General features: G+C 42.0%; 1 protein-coding gene across 1 annotated transcript in view; it reads right to left on the bottom strand.

The window, feature by feature from the left end:
* fer1l4 (fer-1 like family member 4) overlaps positions 1-13,016 on the bottom strand; it is a 28,348-nt gene extending 15,332 nt beyond the window's left edge. The window contains exons 1-19 of the mRNA XM_076095960.1: positions 12,938-13,016; positions 11,869-11,924; positions 9,617-9,705; positions 9,363-9,462; positions 9,185-9,279; positions 8,285-8,329; positions 7,890-8,051; positions 7,702-7,762; positions 6,517-6,648; positions 5,460-5,522; positions 5,284-5,368; positions 5,032-5,200; positions 4,110-4,290; positions 3,400-3,586; positions 2,733-2,812; positions 1,515-1,640; positions 1,262-1,334; positions 608-711; positions 108-216 (exon numbers count right to left, since the gene is read on the bottom strand). Of these exons, the coding sequence (XP_075952075.1) occupies positions 108-216; positions 608-711; positions 1,262-1,334; positions 1,515-1,640; positions 2,733-2,812; positions 3,400-3,586; positions 4,110-4,290; positions 5,032-5,200; positions 5,284-5,368; positions 5,460-5,522; positions 6,517-6,648; positions 7,702-7,762; positions 7,890-8,051; positions 8,285-8,329; positions 9,185-9,279; positions 9,363-9,462; positions 9,617-9,705; positions 11,869-11,924; positions 12,938-13,016 (1,996 nt within the window). The remainder of the gene's footprint in view (positions 1-107; positions 217-607; positions 712-1,261; positions 1,335-1,514; positions 1,641-2,732; positions 2,813-3,399; positions 3,587-4,109; positions 4,291-5,031; positions 5,201-5,283; positions 5,369-5,459; positions 5,523-6,516; positions 6,649-7,701; positions 7,763-7,889; positions 8,052-8,284; positions 8,330-9,184; positions 9,280-9,362; positions 9,463-9,616; positions 9,706-11,868; positions 11,925-12,937) is intronic.
* Positions 13,017-13,777: the final 761 nt, after the last annotated feature.

The following is a 13,777-nucleotide window of genomic DNA, read 5'->3' as shown; positions in this document are numbered from 1 at the left end:
AAGAAAATTACTTTTGGTTTTGGGAAATCGTGATGGATCAGTATTTTCTGACTTAATTTAATAATTGTCCTAGTACAGAAACCCAGGACATAGAATACAATATTTACCTATGGAGAGTTCAAAGGTCAACGGTCTGGTTCCTACAGACGGGTCCATCATAGTGACTTCAAACAGAGACGCAAACAACAGAAAGTCCTCCCGTGGTCCCACGAAACCCTGAGGACGAAAAATAAGAAGAAAATCAGAGAGCTGCAGGACTTCTCTCTCTTTTCTACCTGGAACACCTCCTCTTATGCAACTCTGTCTTGTGGGGTGAAGTCTTGTTCTGCTTCCTCTTGTTTGTCTTGTGTTGTACATCCTTCCACTTGAGCAGGTAATAAGTAGTTTTAAAAGTCTATCTTGTCACTGCTATGCAGATGATATTCAATTATACGTTAGGGATGAGAGGTGAAAATGGAAAATGTTTGTTCAAAAAATAATGAGAGAGCTTTGATATACGGTAGTTGCCTTCAGTCCAAAATGGCGGAGGCGTAGCTGATGTTGCAATGGAACGACCGATTAGATTTCACCTCTTATCAATGTAAGTTTCTTTGCCGGCGGCACTGACCTCAGGGAGTGGGTGGATCTCCTCAATCTCCACGGTAACAGCCTCCGGTACCTCAACTCCAGCCTCCCCAGAATCGTCCACCAATGCGCTGGCAGATGCAGACGCTATGGCAACAACAAGTAAACAAACCAATGAATGAACTACAAACACAATGTGGAGGTCTCCAACCAAGACGTCCAAAATATGCCTGTGGGGCGACTCATGCGAGTCTGTAATAATACGATCAACACTGACAGTGACTGTTTATGCTCACAGGATTTCGTTACTCTGCACTTCTTTAGTAGCTGAAATATCAGACATCACCAACATTTGTACTGTACTATAGCATAATTTCTTCATTTCAACATCCTGGCTTTGAGACAAATCATTTTAAAAGCAACTGCAGTTGGAATAAAACTCAAACATCTGGAAACTCTGTTCTGAGATCCTTCATCTGAGTCAATAAAGGAGATCTCCCCGTGCTTGTGCAAAGCTAAACTAAACATGTCCTTGTCTCTGTACTGGACCCTCGGAGAAGAAACTGATATCCATCCATGTCCTTGAACTAAAACATTAAACTGGTTCTCCTCTCTGTTTCACCAACGTTCTCAAACGACGACTAAAAACCACACCCCCTTTAAAGTCGTTCCTCCTGCTTCTCCTCAGTAGACTGACCTTCCTTATCCTTCCCCTTCTTGATGCTGCTCTTCTTCTTCTTCAGTCCCAGCTTCCCCAGCGCTCCCTTCATCTTCAAAGACACACAATAAAGAGTCGCATAAGAGTCAGTGAGGTCATGTGAGATTCGATGAGGTGATGTGCTGAAATTAGGTGGGTATTATTAAGGTCACATAAATAATGCGACAGGAAAATAGCTGCTGATAAATAGCTGGTTAAAAGACTGCGTTAACATACAATAAGTAGGACGTACCTTTCCTAAGGCGGCAGAGCTTGTTTCTGGGGTGACTGCATCAGGCGAGGAGTAGACTTCTACAAAGAGAGCGAGAAGGATCCGACCGCGGTAGAAGATTCCTTCACCCAGACCCTGGTTCAAGGCCTGGAGAAGAGTGAGGGTTAGTCCAGTTCAGTCTGGATCAGTTTTGTTTAGTTTTTTTCTAATACTGTAGATATTCTATGAATAGGAGGTGGCTTGAAAATGGCAGGTCTAAAACCATAGACTGTATAAAGTATGGTTGAGGTCTCAGTGACGTCACCCATTACTTTCCGAAGAGCTGTTGTGAAGCTCAAAGTTGGTGGCTCCTGGCTGTCACCATCTTGGCAGTGACGACACAGCCAAACTCAGCCTTTGCTAAATGGGCAAAGAGATGGATCGTCGGTTGGCCTGGTGACGCAGCAAAGGACACAGCTAGCAGCTAGCGCCCTCAATTATGCCTGACTTTAAGCCTTAATATAATATATTAAACGGGTGAGTTATCTAAAAATTCATCCCTCTACAGTTGTCAAAAACAGGGATATTGGCTATAGAGACCAAAACAATTTTATTCCAGGCTGTAAACGTGTTTATTTCTGTTATAAAGTTGGGTATTTTAACATGGGGGTCTATGGGGATTGAGTCCTTTTTGGAGCCAGCCTCAGGAAGCCTTTCGAAGAACTGCTGTTTCTGGCAAATCCGCATTGACTTCATTTCTCAGTGCCATAGGTTGCCGCATGGTTACAACCAATGTTACGGGTGGAGAAAAAGCAAAATTTTTAGATTTGACGTATGGCTCAGCCCACACTGGTGCTGACTCCACAAAAGATCTATACCTGCCTTTTGTTTTTCCAGCCCACTTTGGATGAAACCCCGCCCACTCCCATATGATGAAAGCCTCGTCGCAGCATCCATTGTGCAGTGATTGAATGGTACTCATTGCCTCGACGCGTTCTTGTGATTGGATGCAATGCGGAATTATAAGTGACAACTTTGTTCGGCTCCTTTTCCGTAAACAGTGTAACTTTACTATCACAGCACGCGCCTTTTCTGTGAACTTGAAGTTAAGCTATCAGCACATTGCAAAATCTGGTGAATCAGTGTTATTGACTGATTATCTGACGAGGTATCCTCAGAAAGAAAGCAAACAAGGGAATTTTCCAAATTGTTGAATTATTGTTTTAAATGTTAGGTTTGATTTGTTCCTCTCTGGTTTACCTGGTGGACGTCTCCGTGGGTCGAGTTCTTAGGAGATCCGTACAGGTTCAGCCAACTTGGTCCAAAAGTGGGGTTAAACCCTGCAGACAGACAGATATTTTACTGTAAATTCTCAATGAAAAGCTGACGTTCATATAATGGAGTCTGGCTGGTCTCAATTAAAGGCTTATAACACAAATGCAGCATTACATAGAAAATGTACACACACATAATTTCATACCACTCAGCAAAAAAACACTTTCTATTTTGACACCAACACTATTCTCACTTGCTGATTCCAGTTGATTAAACTTACTTTTGATCAAGTTGAATCTACTTCGAATTAAACTCATGCTTCCTTCAGACGTTCTACATTAAAAACCTACCAAGAAAGGAAGGAGTAACTGTACGCCCCTTGAAACACTGAAAGCCTTTTATAGTCAAGTGTTTAAGCAGGAAATGTTGCGTTCATTGAAAAATAACCTCAGCAAAATAGAAGGAACTAGAAATCTGAACAGTAGACAGCATCAAGAGCAAATAAATACAAGAGCAGATCAATTACAGGAAGTCTATTTAAACCTACTTATAAAACAGGGAAATTAGAAATAAAGGCCCGTCTCTGCCTCTGTCAGATGTCTCAGAGTTCCATTAAAGTAAGAATAGTTTGTGTATAAACTGCGGGTCGTACCGTTCCTGGTAGGATCAGAAATCTGCTGCAGGTCCAGGAAGTGCGTTGCCAGGGCGATGTCTCCCATCTTGACGTCATCGAGGACCTGGACTCTGATTCGCTGAGCCAGAGGAGGAAACTGCTCGATGAAGGAGATTTCCTCGTTCCAAACTGGACAGTTGGCGGCGCTGGCAACCGAAGTCTCGCCCTGCAGACACAAACACACAAACACACACTACGATTAGAAAATATCTGACTTGGCGACTCCGAGTTGTAGATTAAAAAAAACATTTTCAAGAACTTTGGAACCAAAGGAACTAAACTAGTAAAAAAAAAGTTCCATTTACGCATTTCGGTTTCGGTTTCCACAACATCTAAAGAATTGTGAAGAAGTTGAAAAAGTACCTTTTTTTGTTCATACTTATGTACTTTAATTAAAGTAGAATTCTGGATGTAGAACTTTTACTTATAATTAAGTATTTCTACACTGTGGTATTGCTACTTTTACTTCAGTAATGGATCTGAGTGCTTCTTCCACCATTGCCAATCAGTGAAGTCCAGCCCTGCAAGCTCCAATCCCAAAGTTCCCCCCAGATTGTTTAGGTAGTCTATGTGGAAATACAGTGCAGGAACTAAATTTAGTTTCCAAGTTTCTCAAAAGTTTCTTGGTACTGGCTGCTACCTGGGGAGAATAAATATAACAGCACATGTATATATACATGTCTGAGTACCTGTTGTCCAGCAAAGGTCACGCGTACGTAGGGATCAATGAAGATCGTCCGGTCAGTGGTCTTTGACATCTTGGCCATTAGCCCCGCCTCCATGGTGGGCAGACCCTCGGCCCTGTAGATCCGAACACGGAACCGAGCCCACGGACGCTCAGAAGCCATACCACGAGGAAGCAGCAGGTTCCTGCAAGAAAAACACAGCGTCAGAACCCAAAGCCAACCGCACCAGCTGTTTAACCTTAGATTCAATATAATGTCATTTGTTAATAAATGCGATGGGGAGGTCAATAGTGGCCCACATCTCATTTTTGTCAAGGCCACAACTATATTTATCTGGCTTTGCCAATTCAACACTGTTATTTGATGTGATAAAAGTAATGATGATTGATGAATGATTTGTATGTGCAGACATGATGTTGACCTCCACCGCTATGCAGATGACACACAACTGTATGTCCCATTAAGGCCTGTCCTGTATTATAATTTTAAATTAAATGTCCTGCAGCTGAATGACTCCAAATCAGAAATAGTCATCATTACCCTCTGTAGCTGCAGCACTAGCAGCATTCATTATCGCTCCTCTAGTCTTGGCACCTTTTCTAACAATGTATTTTAGTATTTTAGTATTGTATAGTATTATAATGTATTTTTAATGTACGCCTCTAACAGTAGAGGCCTTAAACTTAGGTGTCATTTTTGATTCTGACTCGTCTTTTGATGTCTGCTTTGCCAAACTAAGACAGCTTACCGAGATCAGATCACTCCTTTCCTCTGATTCCTGTCTGTGATTTGCTTGAGACCCTTTAGCCGGGACCTACTAAGTACTTTGTAACATTGTTTTTGAAAGGTGCTAAAGGTGTTAAATAAATAAAGTTATCATTATTATTATTATATGACGATGCATTGAAGATGTGTTGTTACTGACTTTTCGATGTCCTCACTGGCTCCAGACAGGGAGGGCGGTGGCAGACTGGGCATGCTCAGAGCCTCTCCCTTCATCAGCACACTGAGGCTGGCCTTGACGTAACCCTTGATCCCTGACCTGGTGTCTGCCGGGTCGGTGAGAGGAGCCCACTTCTGGTAGAAGCGGTGATCTGGAGAAGTCGCAGAGAGGTCAGAGGTCAGTGAGTACTGTGCAGCGTTTGGATCAGTGCTGCAGTGTGAGCCGTTCTGGTACCTGGCTGGTTGTACACGGTGGAGATGTCAATCTTAAAGGTTCCAATGTGGGTCATCAGGAAGGCCAGAGTCCGCCTGTGGAACACCTGAGAGGAGGGGACATTTTGCAGGTGGTCACCAGACCACAGCAGTAGAAACAGAAGAGAAAAAACAAAACAACCAAACAGTAGAACTGACCTTTATCTCTATGACTTTATCCAAGAGGATCTGCGGAGCCTCCTGAAACTCAAACTGGAAGTTCTGAAAGAGAAGAGGAGGTAACCCACAAACTGTACTTCAGAAGCTGTAGCTTTCAGTTATCATGAGAGTGAGAGTGAAGATACTGGAAACATGTGAAACTAGATGACCTTACGAATCCACTTGATCACTGTCCGGCTAGCTTGTCAGGAAGTGGGCTGTACAGTTTTTTTGTATGCAATGCAAATGTGTTATTTTTCTCCTATTCTAAAATGGTGTATTTTAATATTTCTGCATATTGGGTATGACTGGAAAGCTGAGACTCTTATGGATCCAGTTTTAATGTGTGATGATGTAAGTCCACATAGTCACATCGTGAAACCATTTTTTCACATCACTGTAAAAGGCTGACCTGTTGTTACCTATATGATAATCATATGAAAATGTACTACTGAAAACAAGAGACCATGGGTATGTATGGCTTTCCGAGGTTTATTGACGATAAGGTGGTTTCTGAGCACTTTTCGGAACAGAAGCGCTCACCATACAATCGCTAAAAAACATAGTTTTTGCACCAAATTTTAAAAGTTTTTGATATCAAATAACAGCATTATGGTGTTCCTCAAAGTCTTGGTATTATAATGAGATATTTTGTAGGGATTTTTCAGAATTTTGATTAATTCTCGAGTGGTAAGAAATCGTTAAATTTAGCACCAAATCTGTGTAAGATATGGTATCAACTCAAAAACGTATGCAAATGTATGAGACACAAGTGAGCATTGGAATGGCCGTTATATTCTTCCATCATCATGTTCTAAGACCTTTTACACTTTCACAATTTATCCTGATTAACCAATTGATTAACTCAATATACAACAAAGTGCTAAGCTGCATCTCAAATGAATCTTCAGCTTCAAAGCTTTCAGATGATCTATACCACGCCTATGTGATAGATAATGTTATGTGACAGATACCTCTACCCCTCTATTAAAGTACTCTATATTACACTACCCTGTATTGTACTATGCTCTACTGTACTGTCACCTCTCTGCAGTACCTCGTTGTAGAAGGGGCAGTTGGTGGATTTCTGCGTCGCGGTGCGTTTTTTCTGATCCCCCACTCTGATGAAAACTGCAGGGTTGATGTTCACTCCAACCAGCTTCTGAGCCTCCAGGATGTTCACATTCAACTGCACACAAACACAAACACACACACATACACACACACACCCCAATGATGTGAGAAAAGCTTCATGGTTTCCTCTGAATGGCTGTGAAGTTTGTTTGCTAATCATCTCCCCTTGAAGAGCATCAGATAAGTTAGAACTGAGTGAATCCTCGCCACCCAACCCACATCAGAGGAACAGTGCCTGTGGACTGACAGAAGGGGGTCTATCTCTAGAGGGTATTTCATTTAGGCTGCTGGAAAAGAGACTCCTGCTGATTGTTGAACTTCAGCTCAAGGAGACACAATGCAGATTCTGTCCCAGTAGTGGAACAGTAATCAAGGATGCTGCAGGGTTCATGACAGTTTGCACATCCATCTTACATGTTTGGAGAGGGATTATGACTCTCAGGGTGTCTCGCGGGGGATGCTGCAGCTGTACCTCTGTGCTTTCCCTGGTAAACCTGTGTTTAAAGTCACAACGCTATGAATTTTGGGTAACCTAAGTCTGTGAGTCCGTAAATTTGGAGATTGGGATTGGGCTTTACCGTGTCTATCTGCTGTTTGGTGCTGAGCAGGTATAGTGTACAGTTGGTTTTTACAGATTTTTCTCTTAACCCTTTTTAAAAAATCATTCTAACCCCATCATTCGAAGCATTGTAGATCAACATTTACCCCTGAGCCTCTGGGGGTTTTAAGAGGTTAATACCGCCGCCTGTTGCAGAAACGTGGTGAGAGTGAACCAACACAGTAAAGTTGTGGGTCAGAGAGCTAAACAATGAGCTGAAACTCACTTTAAAGCTCCAATAAGTCGAGGTGAGCTGCAGATTCATCTGATAATTTTCTGCAGGTTCATCCTCTCACATAAAGATAAATAAAGATTTAGGTTATAGTCACTTTAATTAAAGGGTTTCAGGGCATGCTGGAGGGATTACACATCACCTCAGGAGCCTTCCAGGAGTAGCTCGAGGATGTGGCCGGAGAACAGGATGTCTGGGCTGCCTTGATTAGCCGGTATGCCACGATAACATGGACCAGCATAGACGCCTCAAAAAAAGGAATACAGGAATAAACTCACCTGGAAGCTCTGAACTCTGGGCATCGCTGCAGCAACACTTCTGTACATCGGCCTGTAACGGCTACAAACACACACACACACACACGCACACACACACACACACACAAACAAACATTATTGACAGCAGATCATGAGATGACAGAACTCAGGTAAACAGACAGACAAGACAGACAGTAAAGTAACCAGACCTCAGCAGAGGAGTGAAGATGACGTCGGAAGCCTCCAAGTCCATAATGTCATCATCAAAATCATCATCGTCATCATCATCTTCATCCTCGGTCCGGACCAGGCTCCGCCCAAGATGCCGAGCCTCTCTATCCAGCTGACCTGAGCGAGCGACAGTCAGCTGACTGACAGGAGAGAAAGAGAGAGAGAGAGTAGTTAATACTGTGTGTACGTTGTTGTTCTGTCAGAAGTAGAGGGGCAGGAGGAATATTTAGTTCCAGGGGATGAGGATCACAATTGGATGTTCAGTCTAGAGTCCCACTGATAGTTCTGCACGTCTAATATTTTGGCAGATGGTATCAGTATCCAGTAACGCTCCAGCTAAGAGGATGAACGTGTGAGTCGTGTAACTTCTCACCTTTCAGGGTCATTAAATCCATCATTCCTGATGACCAGAGCTGATCTGAGGATCAAGGAAGAGAAAAGAATCATGTGTTCAGTCTGGTCAGATCTAGAGGCCTCACACTAATTTTGTTTGTTTTTTTCTAGTTTCCCCTGCTTCCAATATTTGCGTTAAGTTAAGATAAACACGTCCTGGTGCCGCTTTCACAACGACAGACTTTGACTACGGTAAATGGTAAACTTTTTGTAGAACACCTTTCTAGTTTTCCGACCACTCAAAGCACTTTTACACTACATGTCATTCATATGTTGATGGCAGGGGATACCATGTCCTACCATCAGGACTAATCATTCACACACTGAAGGCACAGTCCTCGGAGCAATTTGGGGTTAAGTGTTCTTAACCAACATGGAGCCGGGGAACGAACTGCCGAAATCTTCTGATTGGAAGAAGACTTTAAATGCTGCCAATTTGCCAAAATGTAAACAAATATAGGCTAATATATATATTGATAACTCAGCAGCCAGGCTCAGGGTAGTTTCTTTGGACAAATGAGAAGGACTGACAATATTAATAATGGGTTAATAATCCACTATATTGTTAGCAAAGCACCAACTATGACAATTTCTGAGTTAGCCTGGCAGTTGTCAAAACTGTCCAACTTCCATTTGACTGATCTAAAGGTCTCTGTGAAACCAGTGGATCTATCTCAGCACTGGACACACAGAAATCTTCTCATGCGACTCTGGAGAAGACAGGAAAGAAGACGATTTAAATGAACGTGGGAGTTTGTCTTTAGTGTGCAAATGATAACTAAAAAGTTCTGTTTCCCTCATTTAAACAACGACCAGAGAGTTGTTCTTCAGATATGTGGAAAAATATGTGTTCCGGTTCAGTTTGGACACGATGTCTTACTCATCATTGTCTTCGACTTTCAGGAAGTCAAGTCCCTCCCAGCTTCCTGCTGCTCCCTCAACTGGATGATATCGAATGTCCAACTCGATATAAATCTGCAGAGAGAGAAGAAGAACCCAGATAGATGTCAACCGACGACAAGTCTTAAATATGCGTGTGTTTATTTGTGTGTCCTCACATCAGTCAGGGAGTAGTTGGCATCAGTGAGCGGTTCCCGCAGCAACAGCCTCCCCGCTGTAACGACATGCTGGAGGCTGACGACCAGCTTACCGAGCAGTCTACACACACACACACACACACACACAGACACACACATTTTATATTTGACAGACATGAAAACAATGTGTGTGTGTGTGTGTGTGTGTGTGTGTGTGTGTGTGTGTGTGTGTGTGTGTGTGTGAGAGAGAGAGTGTGTGTGTGTGTGTGTGTTACCTGTTGGAGAAGACTTTACTGCAGTTGTAAACACTGATGGACAAAACTTCATCTCTGATCACTTTACCATAGTGAGGCCACCGGAAATGCTGTGCACACACACACACACACACACACACACACGGGTTACTTTCGTTGTAGAATTGCTCTGTGTATGTCTTATGATAGCAAAGGGTCTCTGGTGTCTGATGTGAATGTCCTCATTGATATTTTTCTCCACCTTTGACTTCTCCCATATATTGTCTCATGTGAAGTAAATACACAGACATTTCACTTCAGTTTCTTGCTCAAAGACACTTCAGAGCCGGGGATTGAACCACCAACCCTGTGATTGACGGCCAACGCATTGAGATACAGCCACTATATATTAACGTCAATATCAGGCAAACTGCTAACTTTTATTAACAACAAAGAAACACTAAGAAGGGAGAGACCATTTCTGTCTTGACTGTGGATATTTCCCATCACAACCATTAATCATCATGTGCTACAGTAGGTTTAGTCACACACACACACACACACACACACACACACACACACACACACACACACAGACACACTCCTGGTCACACCTGAAGAACAAACACAAGCCTTACTCAGAGGCTGCACAGAGAAAAATAACTAAACCTAGATACTAACTGCTGCGTTCACGTCAGTCTGAGCTGTGGGCAGTGATTATGTCAACAAACAAATGCCGATGTAGTAAAGTGTGGAAGCTTCGGTTCAACAAATGTGTTCTCCCTTTGTAAAATCACACAGTGTAATGAAATTTATTTTTTAAGAAAGTCCCGTTGACTTCTGTTCTGATTGAGAAATGTTTTATTTACATTTGTACATCTCTAGACACTACAGCACCCATGAGCCTCAGCGGCTGTCGTGTGGTTCACCCCATCGAGTCACGGACGGTACACCCATTGAAGTACACTGCGGCTTTATGGACGATTTTATGGTCGGTCGGCCACTTTGGTTGAGGCTAAATTATCTCAACAACTATACAATGTATTGCCATAAACTTTGGTTCACACATTCATGTCGCCTTCAGAACGAATTGTATTAAATTCCCTCCTCTTTTCATCTACTGTAGTCTTGTTTAACAAGACTATAAAGCTGTGTCCGAATCAAATAGCAACCTCCGGTGCCATGTTAAAATGCCCACTTTTAAAGCAGAAATTACAGTCTGGTACAAAAAATGGTTTTGGTAGCTAAATTTCCTGTTAATTACAACTGTACGGGAGGTGAATTTTCATACAACTCACCCGTTTAAATTACATCTTATATATCTTATAGTTTGGCATAATTGAGGCTGCTTCGAGTGACAGGTGGGTGCTTAACCAGGTCGTTAGCCGTTAGCTGTCTGATCCGCCTCGGCTCCACCAATAGAGTTCAGCCCAGTTCCACTATCCCCCCTAAGGCCTGAAACCCTGAACCCTCGGGGGCCTTAACTGACGTCACCTGGTAAATAGTTGAGCGTCAGAGGGTACAAGGGCTTGAAATGGTTAAAATACGAATGGGACACCACTTTGCAGCGACATCTTGGCTTACTATGACAATGTCATAACATGTTATGCACAATTGTGGTTTTTATTTTACATTTTTTACTCCCTGATTTGAAGCTCTTCCAGGCTCTTGCCTTTCGAGACGAGAGGTAATTGTCAATTAATCTATTTATTCGTTTTTGTCAAAAAAGCTTCAGTCTGAATCAAACTGACATTGCAATCCATAGAGCCATTATAGTTGCTATATATAATTCCTGCTAAAAACTGTTAATTCAAGAGGATGAATTGTTTTGTTGTTGTGGGGCTCAGTAGAGTGCAGTAGAATAAAATAGAATCACATCTGTAGGTGTGTATGTGTCGAAGGAGCGGCTGTGTGTGTGTGTACTATAGGAGTGGTACAGTTTCCTATCAGCTCCATTAAAATAGTTTCTATCTAAAGCAGACAAACACCTGCAGCTACCTGCTGTAACACACACACACACACACACACACACACAGACACGCACACAGACACAGGACAGATATGACGGAGGTCATGTGATCTGAAATCTCAGCTGCGTCTCATCCTCACAGCTGCTTCTCCCTGAACTGACCGTCTGTAGACTTCACTCTGACATCCCATTCCCTTCAATACCACCAAAGTCTAATTTTAGTGGACGTCAGAGGAATTGCGGCTGGTTTCTAATGATGACATCATCATTCTGTGTTCTGATTGGCTCTGAACGTGTCTGCCTGAAGTGAAGTATGTTTACTGACCTCGTTGAAGATGGCCAAGTTCTCACACTGCAGGGCTTTGGTTTTATGGGTGAAACCTGGAGGACAGACAGACAGACAGACAGACAGACAGACAGGTAATATAGCAACAGCACTGATGTTAACTGGCTGGTGAAACTCACCCAACCATGGAGGCAGTGGTGGAAAAAAGAACTCAGATCTTTAACCTGAGTAAAAGTATCATTACCATATTGTTTAAATGTTATAAGTACAAGTCCTGCATTCAAAAATGTACTCAAGTAAAAGCTTAACCTTTAATAATACATCATACATTATAAGTTTGTTTATGTTTTGCATTAATAATCAGAATCTGCAAAGTAACCAGTAACTTATATTTTTGCTGATGAATGTAGTGGAGTAAAAATGGATGTTATAATTGTACTTAAGTACAGTACTCGAGTAAATACAGCTTCAAAGTGGTATTCAGAGTTAAGTGTAGCCCATAATTCACCACGCTCAGTTGTTGGTGGTATTGTGCAGAAAAGATGGTGTCATTAGATATATTACAGGACAGAGAGGTATCGACAGAGTTTTTCTTATTTTCAATTATATTTAAGAAACTTTTAAGAAACACACACTACCCTTCTTCACTACTACACTGGAAAAAAAACAATGACACAACATGATGATTGTGTGGTCTGAATTTAGATATTCAAGTTAAGTGCTTTACTTAAAATGAAGGTTTTCAGTGTGGTATTTCTACTTTCAACGGATCTGGTGGAAGTGCTCATATCGTGTACTGGGAAGCTTGTGAATAAAGTTTTATCTTTAATATTACATCATCAAGTAACCAGTAACTAGTACAGTAAAAAGTACACTATTTGCCTATGAAATGTCATGGAGTATAAGTATAAAGTAGCATTAAATGGAAATACTCAAGTACTAAAGTACAATACTTCAGTAAATGTACTCAGTTACTTTTAAAGCTGTCCAAAACAAACCATGAAAACAATCCAGAGACCAGAAGTACATTAAATTCAGGGTAGTCCACGTACTTTTGGCCGTAGAGTGCGAGTTAATACAAACAGACAGGTGAGTGTTTGTTACTGACCTCTGAAGCAGAGTTCAACCTTTCTGTCGTATCGTCCTGGCAGGTTGGAGATCTTCCTCAGATTCACACTGATGGACATGATGATCCTGATGACTGTCTGTACAAACCTGTCTACCTGTTCACCTGTCTACCTGTTCACCTGTCTACCTGTTCACCTGTCTACCTGTTCACCTGTCTACATCGTGTCTCTCTGAAGTCGTCTCATCAGCTCTCTTTCTGTCGTCTTTCTTGTGTGTCTGTTAGGGCAGGTCCTCTCTAATGTTTGAGAAAGCAAATAGAGCTGCTCAACTAGTTTCCTCCTTATAAAACACACACACACCCGCGCACACGCACACGCACGCACGCACACACACACACCCGCGCACACGCACGCACACACACACACACACCAGTGGAAGCAGTATTCACAAGTCAAAGTACTGGATTAAAGTTACTCTTTTCTTCACGAAGTCTGGTGTTTGTTTTCATTGACGTCTGTTTCTCTGCTGGAAGAAAGAAGAAAACTAGAAAAGGAAAGTAAAACAAACTGTTTACTTGTTCATTTTACTTAAAGTTTTCTACGTATCTAGAATGTTGTAAACACTACTTACTGGAAAAGACAAGTCAGCTTGAATCACCTCCAGGACACACCAGGAAAAAATACTAGTCTGACAGCCACAGTAAATATTGTTTTCTTTCCCAAAGTTGTTTTTATTATTGTATTCTAACAGGTACAGTCATACAGACATGATGTTACTGGTTACACTGGTTTAGTTATTCTGGTGAGTTAATAGCAGTTAGTTGAATAAGTGAGCTGGTGGTCACATAATGCCGTGGATCAATCAGTTTAACAAACGTTTT

Source organism: Anarhichas minor, unplaced genomic scaffold, assembly GCF_050575085.1.
Source record: "Anarhichas minor isolate MPS153535 unplaced genomic scaffold, ASM5057508v1 ptg000021l, whole genome shotgun sequence".
Taxonomy (NCBI): Eukaryota; Metazoa; Chordata; class Actinopteri; order Perciformes; family Anarhichadidae; genus Anarhichas; species Anarhichas minor.
Note: the sequence above shows the minus strand (reverse complement) of the source record. Positions and strands in the feature narration are given on the sequence as shown.